The following is an 18,368-nucleotide window of genomic DNA, read 5'->3' as shown; positions in this document are numbered from 1 at the left end:
TATGTTTCTAATGAATAAGAAGAGTATATTACAGAGTACGTTATCGGGGTACATTAAAAATTATAGAGGCTTTATGTTGCTCTGTTCCGGCTCTAAAGTGCTTAAGATTAACAAATGATGCTTTTAAATTTTCATTTTCATCAAAATCAGTTGGTTTCTAGCAATCTACTCATTTTTGGTGTTGCACAACGAGTGAGGTCGAGAAAACGGATCAAAAAGTTGCATTCGATGTGATTAATCACTCTATCCGTGTCATACCAATGGCACGAAAAGCTAGAAGTTCTCGCTGCATATAATACAAATGACGGACTGAATCTGAAGTTCGGATTAAATATTTCGACCCGTTTTGCAACATTTCCGGGGTACCCCAAGGAAGCGACCTAGGACCACTGCTATCTTGGAAGTTTAACAATAACTGCCGTGTCCTTGTTAAGTAGCAATCGTACGTTTTATGCTGATAACGACGAAGTAATCATAAGTGATTAGAATATACTCTGAAATTGTTCTGGTATTGTGCTCTATCCTGAAATTTACTATTTTAGTATGCTGTGTTTATCTTAGAAGCTGGATTGCGAAGTATGCAAACGTTCAGAACTAATTTTTGCATTAGGCCTATCAAACCCTTCCTTGATGGGAACCCAAGTTTTTTCTTAGTTTTCGGTAATTTTTCAACTTCCGCAAGAGATAAATCCGCTAAATTAAAGTTATAAATCAGCCCCTGTGTTTGAATGGGCATATTAGACTATAATGAGAAGGTATGAGGAAATATTAGGATATAAAAATGAAGTATCAGCGATTTATGGTGATTTTAAGACAAATACTCCTAACCCGCCAATGCCGGGGTTAGGCCCTAGAGGATTAAGATTGAAGATATCGGAGGGATACAGAACGACACCTAAGATAGATGCTTACTACGCATGCAGGTACCAAGAGCTACGGATTTCTTAACATTGATTCTTCTAAGTCATCTCGATTGAACGAGATTTCAATCTCTTCGAGTTTGATTCGACGCCTTAGACTCGAACAAATTGCAAGAAGCATGAACTCTTACACTTGCACTCGCGGACCAGTAAGCGATTGAAGCATAAAGCAAAGCAAACCCATGAGTATAAACGTTCTGTTAAGAACTTGACCCTTCTTTATCGACAGACTTCGCGGCCGATTATTAGAGTACAGGACAATTACGGGGCTAGTGCAACGATCCTGCTGACTCTATAGCAGCACCTCCTAGCCGAGATTCGAACATACGATGACTGGCTAGCATTAGCACGACTTAGGCCAGCATCATACCCCGAAGTTAACTGGACAGGCGATTGAGCAATATGACTACTCATTTGTCGTTGTATAATCGATGGTCGTAGGGAGACACAGAGCTGTATCGATCATATTTTAAGATAGACAAAGTGCGAGTGCCAACCTTTCCCTATAATATAATACCAGGAGACCGCAATTAATCTATGATAACATGAAGCGGTACCGAGGTAATCGACGAGGATGAGTTTGAGGTAGTAGACGAGTTCGTATACCTTGGCTCACTGGTAAGAGAGGACAACAAACCAACCGTGTGATTAAAAGACGTATTATCGGTGGGTGTCTAGCCTACTACGAACTCCACAAATACTTGAGCAAATTGAACCCTCGTACAAAATGCACATTTTTAAAAACGCTAATTAGATCGGTTGCCTCTACGGGCATGAAACGTGGACCATTTCTAGAAGAGGACCTACGAGCACTCCGAGTTTTCGAAGCGCACGTGCTAAGAATCACCTTTTGCGGCGTACAAGAGAACGGTGTATGGAGACGAAAAATGAACCACGCGTCTCTACGGTGAACCCAGTATTCAGAAAATGGTTAAAGATGGACGGATTCGTTGGGCAGGACATGTTGCTAGAATGCCGGACAACTATTCTGCAAAAATGGTTTTTGCATCGAATCCGGTTGGAACAAGATGAAGAGGAGCGCAGCGAGTGAAGGAACAAGACCAGGGGGAATGAGAACTGGCGATCACTGGGTGCCCACGGAACTGGAGACCAGCTGCAATGGACCGAATTAGGACGAATTATGTTACGCAGGTCTTGTCATAAGGCATAAGGCCAACTAAGTAAGTAAGTATGTAACATGAAGTTCTTTTCCTATGCTTGGGTATATTTTGCCTCTAGACGTTCTTTAAAAATTTATAACTTTTGAACCACCTAATCGATTCCAATAATTTTTGAATCAAATGAAAGATATTTTAATGAGCTTTTTGGCAGAAATATATGTTTGGCGCTTTGCTTCTATTAAAACTGTAAAAGTGAAAATGTTTATTGTATTGTATTGTGTTTTTAAAATCTAAGGACCCAATTTTTATATTTTTTGGAAAGAATATTCTAAATAACATCAAAGCTTCAGAAACGTATGTTTTTTTGTTTTTGATATATTTCAAGTCTCGTTTTACGTCCAATATTGGAGGGACGTATAACAAATCGGTCATCAAAAAGTGCATATTAATTTCATTTTGGACGTAAAACAAGAGGACGGTAATTTGAATTTTGGACGTAAAACGCAAAGACGTTATTTCTAATTTCCTGGGATTACCTCATGGTATTTGACGAGGAGGTTAATTCAAATTTTGGACGTAAAAAGAAAGGACGTTAATTCAAATTTTGGGTGTACTGTGAGAGGACGGTAATTCCAATTTTAGACGTAAAACGAGAGGACGTAATTCAAATTTCGAACGTAAAAAGTGGACGTAAGATGTAATCACGTAAAATGAATGGACGTAAAAAAAGATTCTAGTGTACCGTGCCAGCACCATATTTAAAACAGTGCCTACATCTGGACAGTTGCAGATTTGACTTACATATTAACAAAATTCAAGCTATTTCAACAATTTATAATGATGATTTTATATTACTAAAATGGTTCTAGTAGCTTGTATGTTGTCTATATGTAGGTCAAATCTGCAACTGTCCACAATTAGGCACTGTCTTGAATATGGTGCTAGCACGGTACAATAAAAAATAAGTCACAATAATGCAATGGAGATGCATGGAGTTTTGTTTTACCTGTCAGCGCAACCGATATTTCTGGCACGGAAATGGATATTTGTATGTAGTGCCTAATTGCCAAAAATATTTGTTTCGCACTTTAGTCAACTTAAATAATCACCCAGTAGAGGAGCTTTTTGAATAAAACTTTATACGTTTCAGTTTCAGTTGACGTGTTTTTTTATTTCGCATTATTATAAAAATGCCCAGCACACAACAAAGAATAGTTTAAGAAGCTCGAGTTATATCCTGTTTGTGAAATCTAAGCCAACTTACTTCAAATACCATTGAACTGGTTCCAGAACAGGTGTCCAAAAGCATACCAGCTGGCAGTAAAAAGCCAACGAACGAAGTATCTGATGTTAATCTGGCTATTATGACGACAGAAACCGGAATAATATGCACAACCTAGCACTGCATAAACAGCTTTCGCATGCTGCCTCCTTCATAAATTACATACAGTTCAGCTGATATAGCGTTAACACCTTGCAAACAATCAAAGCCACACAGTATCGAGATATAACTTCTTTTGTGATGTCACACAAACTCTTGCTCCCTAGATTGTGGAACACGAATTATGAATATTAATTTTTGAACGATTTTTACTAAATGACTCACTGCACCCATGTAACCGTGATTAATTCCAAAATGATTCATTAGATTTCGTCCAAATGCATTCAAACATGAAAAACCGCTTATCTTACTGTCGAGTAAGTACCCTTTACGGCCGCATTGCCGACTATTTCAGATGTTAAACAGGTAGGTGCCGCACCAATCATTGCGGAATAGCTCAAAGTGTGCAAAGTAAAAATAAAAAAAACAGTTGTATAGGGCAAGTTTACCAGCGGGTACCGCATACTTTCGTTTCATTTGACGGATGTCTTGTCTTTTCCGATGGCAACGAGAGCAAAGAGAGTTGTTATACATACATAATATGCACTGCTGCAGCAACAGCAGCACCCCCCGAAGCTGTTATCTCATACTTGAATATTTTGAATTTCATAGCGAACTTACTTTTCGTGAGATTGTCTTATTTATCATCTAGGTAGGAGGAGTACCGCAAAAGCGAACATTTTTTTAATTTATTAGCCATTGAAAACAGTGAGGAACACAATTAACGGTTGGAAAGAGATAGACTCTGGGTAGGTTCATAAGAGTAAACGCACTTTTAAAGAAGCAAAAAAAAGTGATCGTCTTGAATGGATTGTAAGTCATTTTAAGTGATGAAAACTGACGGATAATTATATTTACTCTTTTCTTCTTTGAAGCTACGTTCTTTCTCGTAGGTTCCAGCTTTTTGTAGACCAAAAAATAACAATAAATTAAACAGCTGTGAATTGTCAATGGGATAATTTTGACACATTAGGATATCTGTACCATTAGGTCCAACATCTATTAGGAAATCAGTAGAAATTTTAACTGTACTGTAGACAAAAGCACTTACATATCGGGACTCCTGCGTTTCCATTTCAAATGCTGATCTCTGCTGAGGCTGTTGCATATCCATTTTGCGCACTGCTTATTGATTATTTCCAATACAAAAACTAAAGCACACACACATCCGTAGGTATTATATGTGACACTATTGTGCGGAAACGCTTCTTGATGCTCTTCCTCACGTCTACTCGAGGCAACTAACAAAAAAATCACTTTCTCTTCCAAAACTTTTTAATGCTTGTCATGGCATAAGCATGTAGGTATTCCACTTTTATTATCTCAGACGGCAACTGCTGTTAATAGATCGAACATTCACATCAGCATTTAGTTTTTTTTCTTTTGCTATGATTGTTTCACTTGTTCCAAGGTACGAAAAATAATATTCCTTTATCTCCCAACACAGTGTTGTTCACCAGCACACATCGACCAGGTAGATGCAGCCAGCACGGCACACAAGCAGTGATTCACACATAGTCCTATAATATATGCACTGGTAGAGTAGATACAAGATGACAGCCGCACGAGTGATGATGGCTATTCCACGATAGATGATGCACTTTTGAACGATTAACCTGTCACTTTCCGGTTATTTTCTTCTGAACTATTTTTCTTCAATTATGCATATCTTGCCAGGATTCATTAGCACGCAGCGAAAATCATCACTACTGTACAATATAAGATTTAAAAATACGAATTCACTAAATTGTACGTGTTGTGCTGCATTCCTGTAAATAAAAATGAAAAGAACTTGATGAAAAGTTGTTGCTCGCAAAGCCTAATCATGTGAACTGGTGTCCTACACCAGCTAACTATTGATTTTTTTTGAGTAAAACAAATAAACTATTTTTATATCAAGCGAGTAAAAACTTTTATGATGTGTTGATTTAAACCAATCGATAAAATCTTAGTGCTAGAACCGAAACGAATATCATATCTTTATTTGTTTATATTTCAACATTATCAATGACAATCAGCTAAACATTAAACAAGATTCATTCAACAATAATATTTTGCTTTGCCAGTAGTTAGTATCTCTTATTAATACAATACGAAAACCTTCAATCAAAATCTCTTGTACATCTTCATACCAAGACTTCGAGTTATGCGAGATTTTTCTTCCCTTTCCGCTACTCAAGCATACCAGTGTGCAGCGCTCATACATATTCACCTATACAAGTAACCCTATACGCATCGATGACCGATACGAGTCAAAATACACCTATACTGGCAAACATCTGATGACGGAATTGAAAATCCCACACAGAGCAAAGCTGTGCAAAAAAAGCATAGAACTCAACAGAACGGGATGGGTGGCGCTGACGGAATCGAAAATTTTCCTTCCAATCGAATATTTTTCCGATCATAATTGTTACGGAACCAGTTTGGACGAAAATTACATATGAATATTACACAACTCACCACACACCAACTTCCGGTCAGCTCGGTTTCGGAGACTTGAAAAAGTCTTTCTCCATATCAGTCCCGTTCTTTTCGGAGTTCTTCGCTCGTGTTGATCCCACTGTTGCGTTCTTTGTCCCCGACTAATGATTACGAATCAACTGTTATCCACCAGATCAAGACACTTTTGCATATTTCAAAGATGAAAAATTCAATCTTCAGTCTCAGCAGCACGGAAAATTATCACTGCAACTGTAAGTTTGATGACGACGGACTTTCCATTTGCCAAACCCAAATCAGCAGCGATTTTCTTCTCTCACACAACTATTCACCCACGACATGGTTAACCGATTCCACACGGACATTTTTTACAGGCTTACGCAACGAAACACCCAAACCGTACACATTCCAGATTATGCACTATTGATTTTAAATTCCAAAAATTGTGAAAACGAAAAAAGATGTCTTCGCTTTCTGCACTACTTCTTCGCATAAAATATTAAACACCTTCGCCGACGACGACGAACTATTCTCGACTCTGCTCCTAATGCGACTCTTGTGAATAATGATGACTTTTCTACCTGCCTGCGCTCACGATTTCGGTTGGTAGCGCTGCTGAGTGTGCGTGTCAGCTGTCAGCTGTCAAACTTGTTCAGAGATGCCATACATTTTCCGAAAACTTATAGCGAATTCATAAATTAACCTGGCTCAGGTCGATTAGCACTCAGTTTTAATCGAAGTGCTGTCAAAGCGTTCATAAATTAACCGAGTTTGCATTTCGGTTAAACTAACAGCATTCAGTTTGAAGCGCGGGTTAAAACCACCCCCTGTCACAAATGTCATTCCCATACATTTTTCGTGTAGCCAACATCTCATCTAGCCCATAACAAACTTTGCCTCGGACCAAAAGTATTTGTGAGTAGCCCGCTCTAACTTCAGCCTCGGATGAATGTGTATTGGTAAGCGCTCGAACAAAATTACTTTTTTGCTTTTTTTCTTTTTGTGTCGGACGTGTAGGAAGCGTAAAAAGATGTTAGCCGCTTCTTTACCCTTCAGTTTCATACGCCTGGTTAAAACTGTCTAGCATTACGGGTTACGGGTCGATCTGTCAAACTGCCCGTATCGTTCATAAATTTCGTATCGTTCATAAAAGTGCGACTGGCACAAAAAATGCGACAATGCGAATGCTGTGAGTGAGAAGGAGAAAGAGTAACAACGGCAATGTTGCTGTTTTGTTTTGTCATATACATTGGCATTAAAGAAAATAATCTGGATTAATCCAGGTACAGCTGCAAAGCACAATAATTATTGCTCGAGTCTTCAAAAATCTCGGTCAGGTCACATTTTGAGAAAATCAAATTGTAATCGCCTTAAACAAAAATCTGCATAATGGCTTTTTACAAGCCATAATAGCGGACGACTTAATTCTCATAATTTGTATTCGTAATATTTGACCAGCATTTTTGAGCATTATTTCTGCACATTACTGTTTACATCGATGATTTATTTTCTACGCGTTCCTTTAGTTTTACCGTGAGAACGTGCGGAAAGAAAACAAGCGATGTAAACGAAAATGTCAAAAATGCTGTTCAAATATTACGAACATGAACTATGCCGTCCGCCATTATGGCTCGTAAAAAGCTACATACAGTTTTTTTACAAGCGATGCGGACGTGTTTGTAATATTTCAGCCATTTGAAGATTTTTGGCATTTCTGTAATACATCGCATGTTTTCTTTCCGCAAGTTGCTTTGGTTTAGCCGTGAACGCGCGAAAAGAAGCGAAAAGAAAACGTGCGATGTATTAGGGAATTGTCAAAAATGCCGTTCAAATATTACGAACACGTCCGCCATTATGGCTCGTAAAAAGCTGGATTAGGGAATTGTCAAAAATGCCGTTCTAATATTACGAACACGTCCGCCATTATGACTCGTAAAAAGCTGGATTACTGAAATGTCAAAAATGTTGTTCAAATATTACGAACACGGTTTATGCCGTTCACCATTATGCCTCTAAAAAAGTTGGATACTAGGAGTCTTTAATTTAAAATGTTATTTAAGAATTTCCGAAAAAAATGTTTCTGAATGGATGTCTGTTCTCTGTGCCAAGCGCGCGGCCGCTGGCGTTTGCATGGAACCTCTGCTAATCATTTTAGATTGTACAAGTTGAAATTTTATGAATTTAGAACCATGAAAATCGATAGAATGACTTTGAAACTAGATTGCTTGTCACCGTGGATTGGAATCAAAATTGTCCATGAAAAACTCATTTCAAAAACAGCCTTACCTTTGAACATAGCAGTTCAACTGAATCGGTGATAGAGCAATGCCTGATCCTATCTATGCGCTCGTTGATATTTGATAATGAATAGATAGATGAAACCAAAACAGTTTCATAAAAATTTGGTAGCTGTTTGAAAAATATAATACCATCAATTATTTCAAAACTCAGTATATTTAAATATAAAAAAATTACTTCACATTAACATTTTTCAATGTTTGAGCCTTAACTACACCCTTTCCTGGGACATGAAAAGAGCCCGTCTTGTAGCACGCCACTAAGAGCTCATTCGTATGTAAATCTGGCGCGACGGTTTCGAAAATTTTCTTTTTCGGATTCATAACAGCATCCGGTGCGCGCGGAAATCCCTCTACATGCACCAAATCTCCTGGCACAGAGCCTTCCGGTGGAGCAAGAATTTCCACCTTGTCTGGTGACGAAGCGCACATAACCATTGCTTCGGACAGAATACCTCGCATTTTAGCTGGTTTCAGATTGCAAAGTACAACCACCATCCTATTCTGCATTTCCTCGATAGGAACAAATTTCACCAATCCGGATATAACGGTACGGGGTGCAGCTTCGCCGCAGTCTATTTTTTCCAGATACAAACTGTCGGCATCTGGGTGACGTGATACTTCAACAATCTTTCCAACGCGCATATCAAGGCGCCCGGCGTCGACGGGTGGTTCTTCTTCACCACCCGATGGTTTGGTTTCCACTTTAGGTTTTTCCTTTTTAGCCTTCTTTTCCTTGGGTGGTTTGTTTTCGTTTCCTTGCTGTTCGACTTCTGCAACTGTTTGCTGTACAGGTTCAGCCTTTACAGCCGCCACCGGAGTGGTAACATCGCTCAGAAGTCCAGGAACCGGAATTTGCTTAACTCCGTTTTGCGTTTCCAATTCTATAAGCTTCTTGCGAGCATTTTCAATTTGTTGCTTAAGTGCAGCATTTTCAACTCTCAGCTCTTCAACGCGACGGCTGGCTTTTTCGTCCTGTATTGCTTTGAGTTCTTCCTTCAGGGCTTGCAGCATCGTCTCAGCAGCTGCATTATTGGAAACGATACGCTCCAGTGCATTCATCCTTACGGTGGTATTACGGTGTAGAAGAATCCGTTCAGTAATTGCCCGATATACCAGCACGCAGCGGTTATAGATCATTCAAATTTGGCTATAAATAAAATAAAATATGAGTCGCAGCTTGATTAATCGGTTGGCTTGTTAGAGAACTTACCCTTTTGCGCAAAAAATACTATAAATATTCCTAAAATTATGAAAACACCTCCGGCATTAGCAACGTGGAGCGAAAAAGTTTCAATGCAAGTGTCAAAATATTTTCGCGTTTGTTTTGAATATTCTTCTATCCGCGAGTTCTAAAAGCAGCGTTGCCATTGTCGCATAATATATCTGATCCAAATCCGAAAAAAGTGCTCGAAACCAGAAATAATCGAAGATCGTATTTTTTACTCGGGAAAATCGTTTGCAGAACTTCGCGAAAATTTTGAGAAAATCTGCCCAAACCTGGAGAGTCCTGACATTATATCTAATTTTCTGCGAATGTAGGTTGAAATTAAATAGATTTACACGATTTGCATCAATACATCCACCGCCCACTACGCCCACGCCCATTGCTCAACCCATTTACTCGCATACATTCTTTTGAAAAAGTACCCTAGAATTATTGTCAAAAATGTTGCATCTCAAATGCAAGGGAGGCAAACAAAAAGTGTTTTGTAATCATTTTTAAATTAATCGAACAAGTGAAAAAGTTAGGTATTTATTCGGTATAGTTCATGAACGTTGGCGAAATGGCCGGACGTAATCGCAATCAGATTACTAAACTCGAAGCTGCTATCGAGCAGTGCCGCGCCGAGGGTAAATGGCAACGAGTTACCGAACTGTCGGACGAGCTGAAAGCAGGATTTCCTCAAGTTGGTGAGTCACCTTGGTTTTGTTTTCCTTCTACCAATAGTATTATGTATTTTCTATTGCTTTCGAAGAGAGTCTGGCCAATTTTCTGATGGGAGAAGGTAAGCTAGAGCGTTACCTTGAAGAGCATCCCCCAATCGAGGATAATTTTCACAAGGCCAAACTGGGACTCTCCGATGCTAAACGTTACCTTAACTCAGTGATCGGTGAAAGCGGAAAAAAGGCAGGAATAGCCCTGGATGCTCATTTGCTGTTGGCCAAATTATACTATGCTTGTGGGCAGTATGATGAATCTTTGCAAAATTTTGTGCTAGCTGAATTGAATACTTTATCCGAGAAGCACCTCTCACCGTAAGTCACAGTCTATCGTGATCGGTTGAGCGTTGATCATAATTTTTCTAAATTTTAGGCGAAGTATTCGGATTCTAGCTGAATCGTATGCCATCAAGGGAATGTGCCTGGAGAAGAAAGGTACAAAATCACTATCTAAATTTAAACAATCCGAACAGGAAACGGAAATGATTACCTGCTTTGAGCGTGCTTCTGATTTGGGTATACTCTACCTGCAAGGTCAGGACACCACCAATCAATCGGAGATTAGACGCATGGGTGCCGTTTTGGAGACTGGATTACAGCGGGCTCCGATAGTGCTCATTAAGCATGGAAAGCTTCAGAATGCTATAGACCGATATCGGGTAATGCTGAATGCAGTTGAAACAAAAGCAACGCAGACCCTTCGACTAACATTGGCTAGACAACTGGCGGAAGTTTTGTTAAGGGGAGTGTCTGGCACTATTTACACTCCACCGACCAACTTGAGTACAGCTTCCAAAACTGGCTCGGCAAATAAGCGTCTTTGGGAACCGAAAAAATATTCCGCTAGACAACAATTTGTACCGCGGAATCAACATGAGGAAACCATTCTTTTGCTGCTGATAGCAGAAGCATTGGCTGTGCGTGATGCTGTGCTATCACAAAGTCCTGAGTTCCGGGAAGCAAGAATGCATTCTCTAGGAAATGCCGCCGCAATATATGACCTACTTACTCTGTCAACGGTTCGTTGGAATCAAGCTGGCATTCTGCATGACTCCTTGGAAAAAGCATTGAAATTTTCCTTTGGAGAAAGCCATGTATGGAAACAGTATGCCACATGCTTGATTGCAATGGGACGCTACAAGCATGCTGTTTGTGCTTTGAAAGAGCATGCTAAGCTGGAACCGCAGGACGGTTTAAGTTGTCTAATGGCGGCAAAACTATGCTACGAGCACTTGGATCAAATTAAAGAAGGACTTGCATTCGCAGAGGAAGCTTTATCGATTGAAAGTAAAAGTCTGAGGCGATCGCGTGCTCAGCTGTATGTTGGAATAGGACTGCAGCAAGTAGCGATCTCTTCGAGTCTGAAATCGGAAAAAGACCAATATAACAAGTTGGCATTCGAAGCACTGGAACGAGCTGTGCAGCAAGATCCAAATGATCATCTCGCCGAGTATTATCTGGCATGTCAGAATGCGTTCAGTTACAATATATCAGAAGCGTTGTTGCATATTACTAATGCTCTTTCGCTACGCGCTGAACACGCGTCCAGCTTGCATCTGTTTGCTTTGCTGTTGACCGCCAACAGACGTCCGAAGGAAGCATTGGTAGTGGTGCAGGATGCCGCTGAAGAATTTCCCGACAACTTGAACCTTCTGCACGTTAAGGCTCACCTCGAGCTTTACTTGAAAGACGTAGAAACTGCTTTGGAAACTGTGCAGCAGATGTTGTCCATTTGGCGCGAGGTATACGAGGTGCAGCTGGCCAACGCAGGCAGCGGAATGGAGCACGAGAATGAAAAGCACTCCGACACTCGAAGTGTTCTGCAAATGCAATCGTCGCAAATGTCCGATAAAGATTCAAGTAAGTATGAAACAACCAATATGGAGGCATTCAATAATAGTAAAAACTGTATCCCTTTCCTTAGATTCTATTCACGCTGCTTCGTTGGCCGCTTCTCGTATTGAACATGCCCTAAGTGAAGCGGCCAGCTCTCTAAGCTCGTTTAGTCCTCGTCCGGGACCGCAAAAAGCTTGGATGATACAATTTAAGATTTGGCTTCTGCTGGCAGATGTTTACCTAGCAATTGAGCAACCTAATGAAGCTATTAATTGCATCCAGGAAGCAAGTTTAATCAATCAAGTCTCCCATCAAGTGATGTATATGGTAAGATGAGCACGAAAAATAAGTCTGATTGATTGAACTAATCATACATTTAAACCTGAAATAGCGTGGTCAAATTCACGTCTACCAGCAGCAATGGGTGGAAGCTAAGCAGTGCTTCCAGAACGCAGTCTGTGCCAATCCTTACCACACGGATGCTCTGCGGGCGTTGGGAGAAGCTCATCTAACACTTGGTGAACCGCGTTTAGCAGAAAAAACATTGAAGGATGCCGCACGGATTGACCCCAATTGTCCGAAAATTTGGTAAAAACTAATCACTCTTATACAAGCTAAGTTCAATCCCTTTAATTCTGGTTGGTTTATGTTGTAGGTTTTTGCTTGGTCGTGTTATGGAAAGCCTGGGAGATTTTACGGCATCAGCTGATTGCATGGCTGCTGCCTTGCAACTAGAACCATCCTGCCCGGTGCTGCCTTTCACTTCCATTGCACTTGTGTTCGAGTAAAGAAACCGATACAGTAATTATAATGGTGTCTATATGCGGGAATCGTTACCACTAATCGTAAAAGGTATCTTGTTGTATGTACGTACTAGCATAAGGTTATTGCACTCTTCTCTGCTGAATAGTTTGTGGTTCGATCTCGGTTAACTTAGTTTTCAGTCAACATTCTATTTTATCAATCGATGGATTTCTCACCATTCAAGCAAAGGACGTTGTTATCTATTTATATATCGTTATTGTTGGACTAAGTAAGATTTATTGTGTGCATTTATCTACATGGTAATTGATTATAACGTGGTGTACAATAAAGTAACAGCAAATCGATTGGCTGCTTCTTTTCTCTCTACGATAATGCACGTGGAAAGTTATAATGGAAAGAAATTTGTTGAACAATCCTAAATTCCTAAGTTGAAAAAAAAACGTTATCTATTCCCAACAGCAGGAGATTTCGTAAGGCAGTGTCTGACAGGGTTTATAGAGGCCCGTGCTGTGCTGCGCTCTCGAGTCCTTCAGAATCGAGAAGAGGGTTATGGCAAGGGGATAAATTGTCCTGTACGGGTAAAAAGTAGCCAACCCCCGCAGACGACCTTAACATTATTACTAGAAACCTTGGAACGAAGAAGGCAATCTACGCCAGATTTAAAACTGTAGTTGAGAGGATTGAGTTGCAAATCTATGCGTCAAAAACTAAATATATGGTTAGAAGAGGCTTCAGAGTAAATACCAGGAAAAAACAACATTCACTCCTCAGGGACAAGGACAACCTAACAAACATTTTTGTTTAATTGTAGCTTATTCAACTATTGTGTAGTTAAAACCGATGAAACAAGCGCTTGATAACCTGTTGTACAACTATAATGTTCCTTGGGTATTGACGGCGATAAACTTCGACGAGTTCATGACGCAAAATTCTATGACGCTTTCAAGCAGGAGTCGGACCTACCTTTACCTCGGCAAGACGCTTCGATAAGGAAGCATACACCGCCACATAAAGCAGACGATGTATTTATGCTATCCAGCTTTTTACGAGTCATAATGGCGGACCGCATGATCTGTGATTACGAATATTTACGGATTATGTTGTCCGCCATTATGGCTCGTAAAAAGCTGGATTCAGCTTTTTACGATCAATAATGGTGGACAACATAATCCGTATTCGTAATATTTTGAAACACACTATTTTTTGCATTTCAGTAATACATCGCACGTTTTCTTTCCGTACGGTCACAATAAAACTAAAGGAATGTGCGAAAAAAACGTGCGATGTATTAATGAAATGTCAAAGATGCCGTTCAAATATTACACGGAGAATAAAAATGTAGTTTCAACCATATTTATGGTTGTTTTACGCACAAACAAAAATTTCGTTTTGTTTCAAACTGAAATATATGATTGAAATGAAAATATTTATTGTTACATCAATGTCAACTTCAAATTTGAAAATACTTTACTTTTAATTCAAAACTGTTATTTACTTGATTCAAACAGAATCTCGTTTGGAAACAACAATATTTTCAGGTTGTTATAAAAATATTTTATTGAGGCTTAAAACAACAATCATTTTGTTTGAAACAAACTGGAGCTTTTTCGCTCCGTGTACGTACACGTCCGCCATTATGGCTCGTAAAAAGTTGGATAGCCGTATTTTAACGAAAAAGGTGGTTCTCGTCTACAGCCCGTTGTCGTTGGCTTAGCTGCGTCGTTATGAACCTCTGGGTCTGCCTCTTCTATGAGGCCTATCAAAGAATTAAAATTCAAAATAAATTGGAAGAATTTTACATAGCCTAATAGCGGTTACCTTTGTTAAATATTCTTTGTTTCGTTTGCTGTTTGTTTTGTGATCGTATTGTATCGTATACCTTATTATATTTTATTTACATTGGCATTAGCCGTCATTGGTCATTCACGAATCACGATTCACCATTCACAACCTTCACAACCCACACGTAAATCCTAAAAAAATAATTATAATAAAATTTCAAACTTAATTACCCCAAGAGTAATGTGAAAATGGAACCAGGAAAAGCTTATATTATCGAGAACCAACCAATAGTGATAGGTTGTTTGAATAAAGTGTATGTAAAAGTAAACAGTATTTGATGCACCGCCTATCAATTTTCAGATCCCAGCGTTCAAGTACAGGGCCGAGTTGTTCTTCATTCTACGAAAACAACTAATGTGGGATCTGGTTGGATAGATTTAGGTTTGGGCTACTATGTGAGCCTTCCTGAGCAAAAGGAGACATCAGAAAAGGGGGACACAGACAACTCGCCAAAAAAGTCGAAGCCCTCGGAACCAGAAGAAGAAGAGATGCAAACGCTGGAACCTTTAATGTATTTTGTGGAAACTCGCGATCTAGACGAACCAACTTGCATCAGCTTGAAAATTAAACTGCAACCCGATGCACCTAATAAAAGTCAGCTAGAAACGATAGAAGACTTCATTCATAGGTGCAACTTTTGTGTCAGTCGTTTTTCTGTGATGGGCCAATTGAGGAACCATTTATCGCGTCATGCTAAAACGGATTGTGGTCGCTGCAGCGAGAAATTTCACAACCACTACGAGAGAGATTGGCATCTGCGTCGATCCCATGATGAGGACCCAAATTTTGAACAAAAAATTGGTGTACACTACTTTTGCCGATGCTGCCAGTTAAGTTTTCCGACAAAAGAGGAAATCTTTGCACATTTGGGAAAGTGTCATCAAGTATACGTTGAACGAGAGCTGAAGAAACAACGCGACCCTTCGAGTCCTCAGTACTCCACGGTGGCAGTTCGCGACAGGGATGCTGACTCGATCCGTTGCGTATATTGCAACCAAAGTTTTAAAACATCCGACTCGCTGGCCGAGCATTTTCGAACCAAACATATGAATAGTATTTCCGAATGTTGCTACTGTTCGGAGACCTTCAACAGGCCCGGTATACTACGCAAGCATCAGAAGGATGTGCACGGGGTAGTATCGAACCACAAGACGCCAACCCGCGGTAAACCGCCGTATTAGGATTTCTCGCTAAAATGTTATGTAAATATTTTGAATTGATACTTTTGATGTAAGAATATCAACTATGAATTGGAGAGACTTAATTATTGTTGGATGACATTCGAGTAAATCTTGGGAGTGTAGGTAGGTATTCGAGGGATTCAAAAAAAGAAACACAAATTACTCACCTTCGGAAGTAGTTAGTCAAACCACATTAAATCGTTCGATTCTTGCTATCGCTTCGGTCCGTTGGAAAACAATTCGGTAGTTAGATGGAGCTGCTGATCGGTTATTCTCTAGAATCGCTTTTTAACAGCTTTCAAATCCTGTTATTTTATACGGTTTGGAAAGGTTTCGGAGCAAAAAAGTCTTGCGGCATAGTTGTGACATCCAAAATGGACGAACATATATTAGTATCTGTTACTGCAGCGCAGTGCAACAGAAAAAAGTGCATTAATGTGATTTCTAAACCGTTAGTTGATCTGCGGAACTAAGATAAAATGAGTAGATTAGCGATTGGTAATGCTTACTCAATGGTGAACGATATTATTATAAAGCATGAAGAACCTAGTATATCCGATAAGCGAATAAGAATAGCTTAGGATTCATCGTCACTGTTGGCTCCACCTTGTCGTGGTTTGGGTCCACCAGCTCGTTTCGCCATAATGATTTGATCAACTTTCAGAATCGTACAAGCAGCTCCGACCGCGTATTTTAGGGCCCAGTATTTGGTCTGGAACAGATCGTAGATTTTAGTTTCGGTGACATCGGTGGTCGCTGGCAGTTCGGAATCGATGTCAAAGCCCTCATTCTTTTTGCCTTCCTTGTGTGCAAGATACAATTGATTGACGACTTCGGTCGCATTGACACCGGTATTCTCGGCGAGTGCCTTCGGGAATGCTTCCAAGGAAACCGCGAATTTTCGAACAGCATACTGATCGAGTCCTGGAAGAGTGTCAGCGTATTCGGCCAATTGTTGAGCGAGTTCTATTTCAGCTGCGCCTGCTCCAGGCAGGAAACGTCCATCCCTGGTCAAACCCTTAAATGTGTTTACACCGTCGTCAATTGCCCTTTCGATGTCATCCATGTAGTTATCCGTGGAGCCACGAATCACAATAGTAGCGATTCGGCTATCAGCGCCTTCAGATTTGAAAATACAAACCGAAGTATCGCCTAGCTCATTGACATACACATTGTCACAATAACCTAACTCTTCCGAGCTGGGCGGGGTCAATCGTGGCAATACAGTTCCGTTGACTGCTTTGCTCAAACGACGCAAATCAAACTTGGAATTGAGACGAACTGCCATCAAATTGTACTTGTTCATGTAGTGCAGCGCCATGTCTCCGAATTTGCCACCAGCCACAATGACTTTAGCTCCAGTTTCTGCGATGGCCTTGATCTGCGACTCCAGCAGATTTTCCTCACCTTGGCTGAAACTTTTCAATTCCTCAGCAGTTTTAATTAAAACTGTTCCCTTTGTTTCCGTTTGAATAATATCCACAGGGCAGGAATACAAAGCAATTTTTGCGTCCTTAGCCGTTGCGACTTCACCCTCAACAAATCGCTTGAACACCATTCCATGAACCACCTCAGAGGTGTGCAGTCCACTGCCGAGAATTTTGCAAACTCTTACGTTATCAACGTTGAAAGTCGTTTTCTCCGGCAGAATTGAAACGCATGCCTTTGTAATCAGCTCGGAAATAAAGTCCTCATAGCCCAGTTGCTTGGACATAATCGATGCTTTAATAGCGTCCTTGACCACCTCAGCATTACGATAGTCCTTGACTTCGTGACAAACGAGCTTCGGTAGAATTTCCAAAGCTTTATCCAGTGCCTTCTCGAATCCTTCCGTAATGTCACTGGTGGTTACACCGAGCCGCAGTAATTCTTCCGCTTCGGCCAGCAGCGCACCACAGAAAATGATCACGAAATTGGTACCGTCACCGACCTCTGCTTCCTGCATTTGACTAGCCTGAATCATCAGCTTTGCTGCCGGATGTTCTACGTCCAGCTCGCGCATAATCGTTCCCGCATCGGAAGTCACAAATTGTTTCTCGATATGATTGATAATCATCTTATTCATTCCATTGGGTCCGTAGGCTGAACGGACGGATGCGGCAAACTCTTTGCATGCGTTAATGTTTCGGTACACTGCTTCCTCCAAGCCGGAATACGCCTAGACGAATGAAATCTCACGTGAGTCATGTTTCTCAAGTTGCACTTAGATTAACTTCAAGCATGCTGTCTCAAATTAATATAAAACATGAAAACCCCAAATTTTACACTTACGCGAGCGCCTTCCTTTAGCATGGAAGCAAAGCCGGGAGCTTTCGGGACGTGTAAGGCCATATTTTTGCACAGATTTTTCTACGTACGAACGAATAACCTCAAACTGCGACGCACTGAAAAATGTTTTGCTTGCTTCTTGAAAATTCTGGCTGCTGAGTGCTGTGTGCTGTCTATGCTCGGTGCTCGCGGTGTTGATGATGACAAATGCCGCAGGGATGCCAGATTTTTCTATTGCGCAACCAATCGAAAAAAGAAAACGAGGAAAACTAATCGACCAATGCTTGAAAACGGCCTGAGATATGAAAACTTTGATGAAAACAAACCGAATGAGAATTTGTTTTTCTTTTGATTTTTCTATCCAGCAAAAC

At 40.3% G+C, this 18,368-nt stretch overlaps 5 protein-coding genes across 16 annotated transcripts in view; 2 read left to right on the top strand and 3 right to left on the bottom strand.

Moving 5' to 3' along the window:
• The window catches only part of LOC128738061 (patronin), an 82,144-nt gene extending 75,743 nt beyond the window's left edge, over positions 1–6,401 (bottom strand). For all 12 annotated transcript variants that reach the window (XM_053832887.1, XM_053832890.1, XM_053832889.1 and 9 more), the window contains exons 1-2: positions 5,886–6,401; positions 4,474–5,191 (exon numbers count right to left, since the gene is read on the bottom strand). In XM_053832887.1, coding sequence (XP_053688862.1) covers positions 4,474–4,536 — 63 coding nt within the window. In that variant the 5' untranslated portion in view covers positions 4,537–5,191; positions 5,886–6,401. The remainder of the gene's footprint in view (positions 1–4,473; positions 5,192–5,885) is intronic.
• Positions 6,402–8,307: 1,906 nt separating this feature from the next.
• On the bottom strand, positions 8,308–9,451 carry LOC128737127 (aminoacyl tRNA synthase complex-interacting multifunctional protein 1). Its single transcript, XM_053831691.1, has 2 exons — positions 9,375–9,451; positions 8,308–9,311 (listed from the first exon to the last, which is right to left on the bottom strand). Exon 2 carries the CDS (start codon positions 9,299–9,301, stop codon positions 8,336–8,338), a length of 966 nt encoding a protein of 321 aa, XP_053687666.1. The 5' UTR covers positions 9,302–9,311; positions 9,375–9,451; the 3' UTR covers positions 8,308–8,335.
• A 457-nt stretch (positions 9,452–9,908) lies between these two features.
• On the top strand, positions 9,909–13,050 carry LOC128734775 (tetratricopeptide repeat protein 7B). Its single transcript, XM_053829117.1, has 6 exons — positions 9,909–10,075; positions 10,141–10,420; positions 10,479–11,965; positions 12,030–12,268; positions 12,333–12,529; positions 12,597–13,050. Exons 1-6 carry the CDS (start codon positions 9,934–9,936, stop codon positions 12,727–12,729), a joined length of 2,478 nt encoding a protein of 825 aa, XP_053685092.1. The 5' UTR covers positions 9,909–9,933; the 3' UTR covers positions 12,730–13,050.
• Positions 13,051–14,673: 1,623 nt separating this feature from the next.
• On the top strand, positions 14,674–15,779 carry LOC128737844 (transcription factor Ovo-like 2). The gene is made up of 2 exons (XM_053832579.1): positions 14,674–14,785; positions 14,849–15,779. Exons 1-2 carry the CDS (start codon positions 14,737–14,739, stop codon positions 15,727–15,729), a joined length of 930 nt encoding a protein of 309 aa, XP_053688554.1. The 5' UTR covers positions 14,674–14,736; the 3' UTR covers positions 15,730–15,779.
• Positions 15,780–16,110: 331 nt separating this feature from the next.
• LOC128734647 (T-complex protein 1 subunit theta) lies at positions 16,111–18,144 on the bottom strand. The gene is made up of 2 exons (XM_053828934.1): positions 18,001–18,144; positions 16,111–17,887 (listed from the first exon to the last, which is right to left on the bottom strand). The coding sequence occupies exons 1-2, from the start codon at positions 18,058–18,060 to the stop codon at positions 16,307–16,309; spliced, it is 1,641 nt and encodes a 546-aa protein (XP_053684909.1). The 5' UTR covers positions 18,061–18,144; the 3' UTR covers positions 16,111–16,306.
• Positions 18,145–18,368: the final 224 nt, after the last annotated feature.

The sequence above is a fragment of the Sabethes cyaneus genome, chromosome 2 (genome assembly GCF_943734655.1).
Source record: "Sabethes cyaneus chromosome 2, idSabCyanKW18_F2, whole genome shotgun sequence".
Taxonomy (NCBI): Eukaryota; Metazoa; Arthropoda; class Insecta; order Diptera; family Culicidae; genus Sabethes; species Sabethes cyaneus.
The sequence above is the reverse complement of the archived record's forward strand: the minus strand, read 5'-3'. Positions and strand labels throughout refer to the sequence as shown.

What these genes read in the sequence shown, in the direction of transcription:
- LOC128737127 (XM_053831691.1), bottom strand. Translation starts at nt 9,301, where the DNA reads ATGATCTATAACCGCTGCGTGCTGGTATATCGGGCAATTACTGAACGG.
- LOC128734775 (XM_053829117.1), top strand. Translation starts at nt 9,934, where the DNA reads ATGAACGTTGGCGAAATGGCCGGACGTAATCGCAATCAGATTACTAAA. An exon ending in AGCAGGATTTCCTCAAGTTG is followed by an intron (nt 10,076 to 10,140) that starts GTGAGTCACCTT and finishes TTGCTTTCGAAG; the next exon opens with AGAGTCTGGCCAATTTTCTG. An exon ending in CCCAATTGTCCGAAAATTTG is followed by an intron (nt 12,530 to 12,596) that starts GTAAAAACTAAT and finishes TTTATGTTGTAG; the next exon opens with GTTTTTGCTTGGTCGTGTTA.
- LOC128737844 (XM_053832579.1), top strand. Translation starts at nt 14,737, where the DNA reads ATGGAACCAGGAAAAGCTTATATTATCGAGAACCAACCAATAGTGATA. An exon ending in GAACCAACCAATAGTGATAG is followed by an intron (nt 14,786 to 14,848) that starts GTTGTTTGAATA and finishes ATCAATTTTCAG; the next exon opens with ATCCCAGCGTTCAAGTACAG.
- LOC128734647 (XM_053828934.1), bottom strand. Translation starts at nt 18,060, where the DNA reads ATGGCCTTACACGTCCCGAAAGCTCCCGGCTTTGCTTCCATGCTAAAG. An exon ending in TGCTAAAGGAAGGCGCTCGC is followed by an intron (nt 17,888 to 18,000) that starts GTAAGTGTAAAA and finishes TCATTCGTCTAG; the next exon opens with GCGTATTCCGGCTTGGAGGA.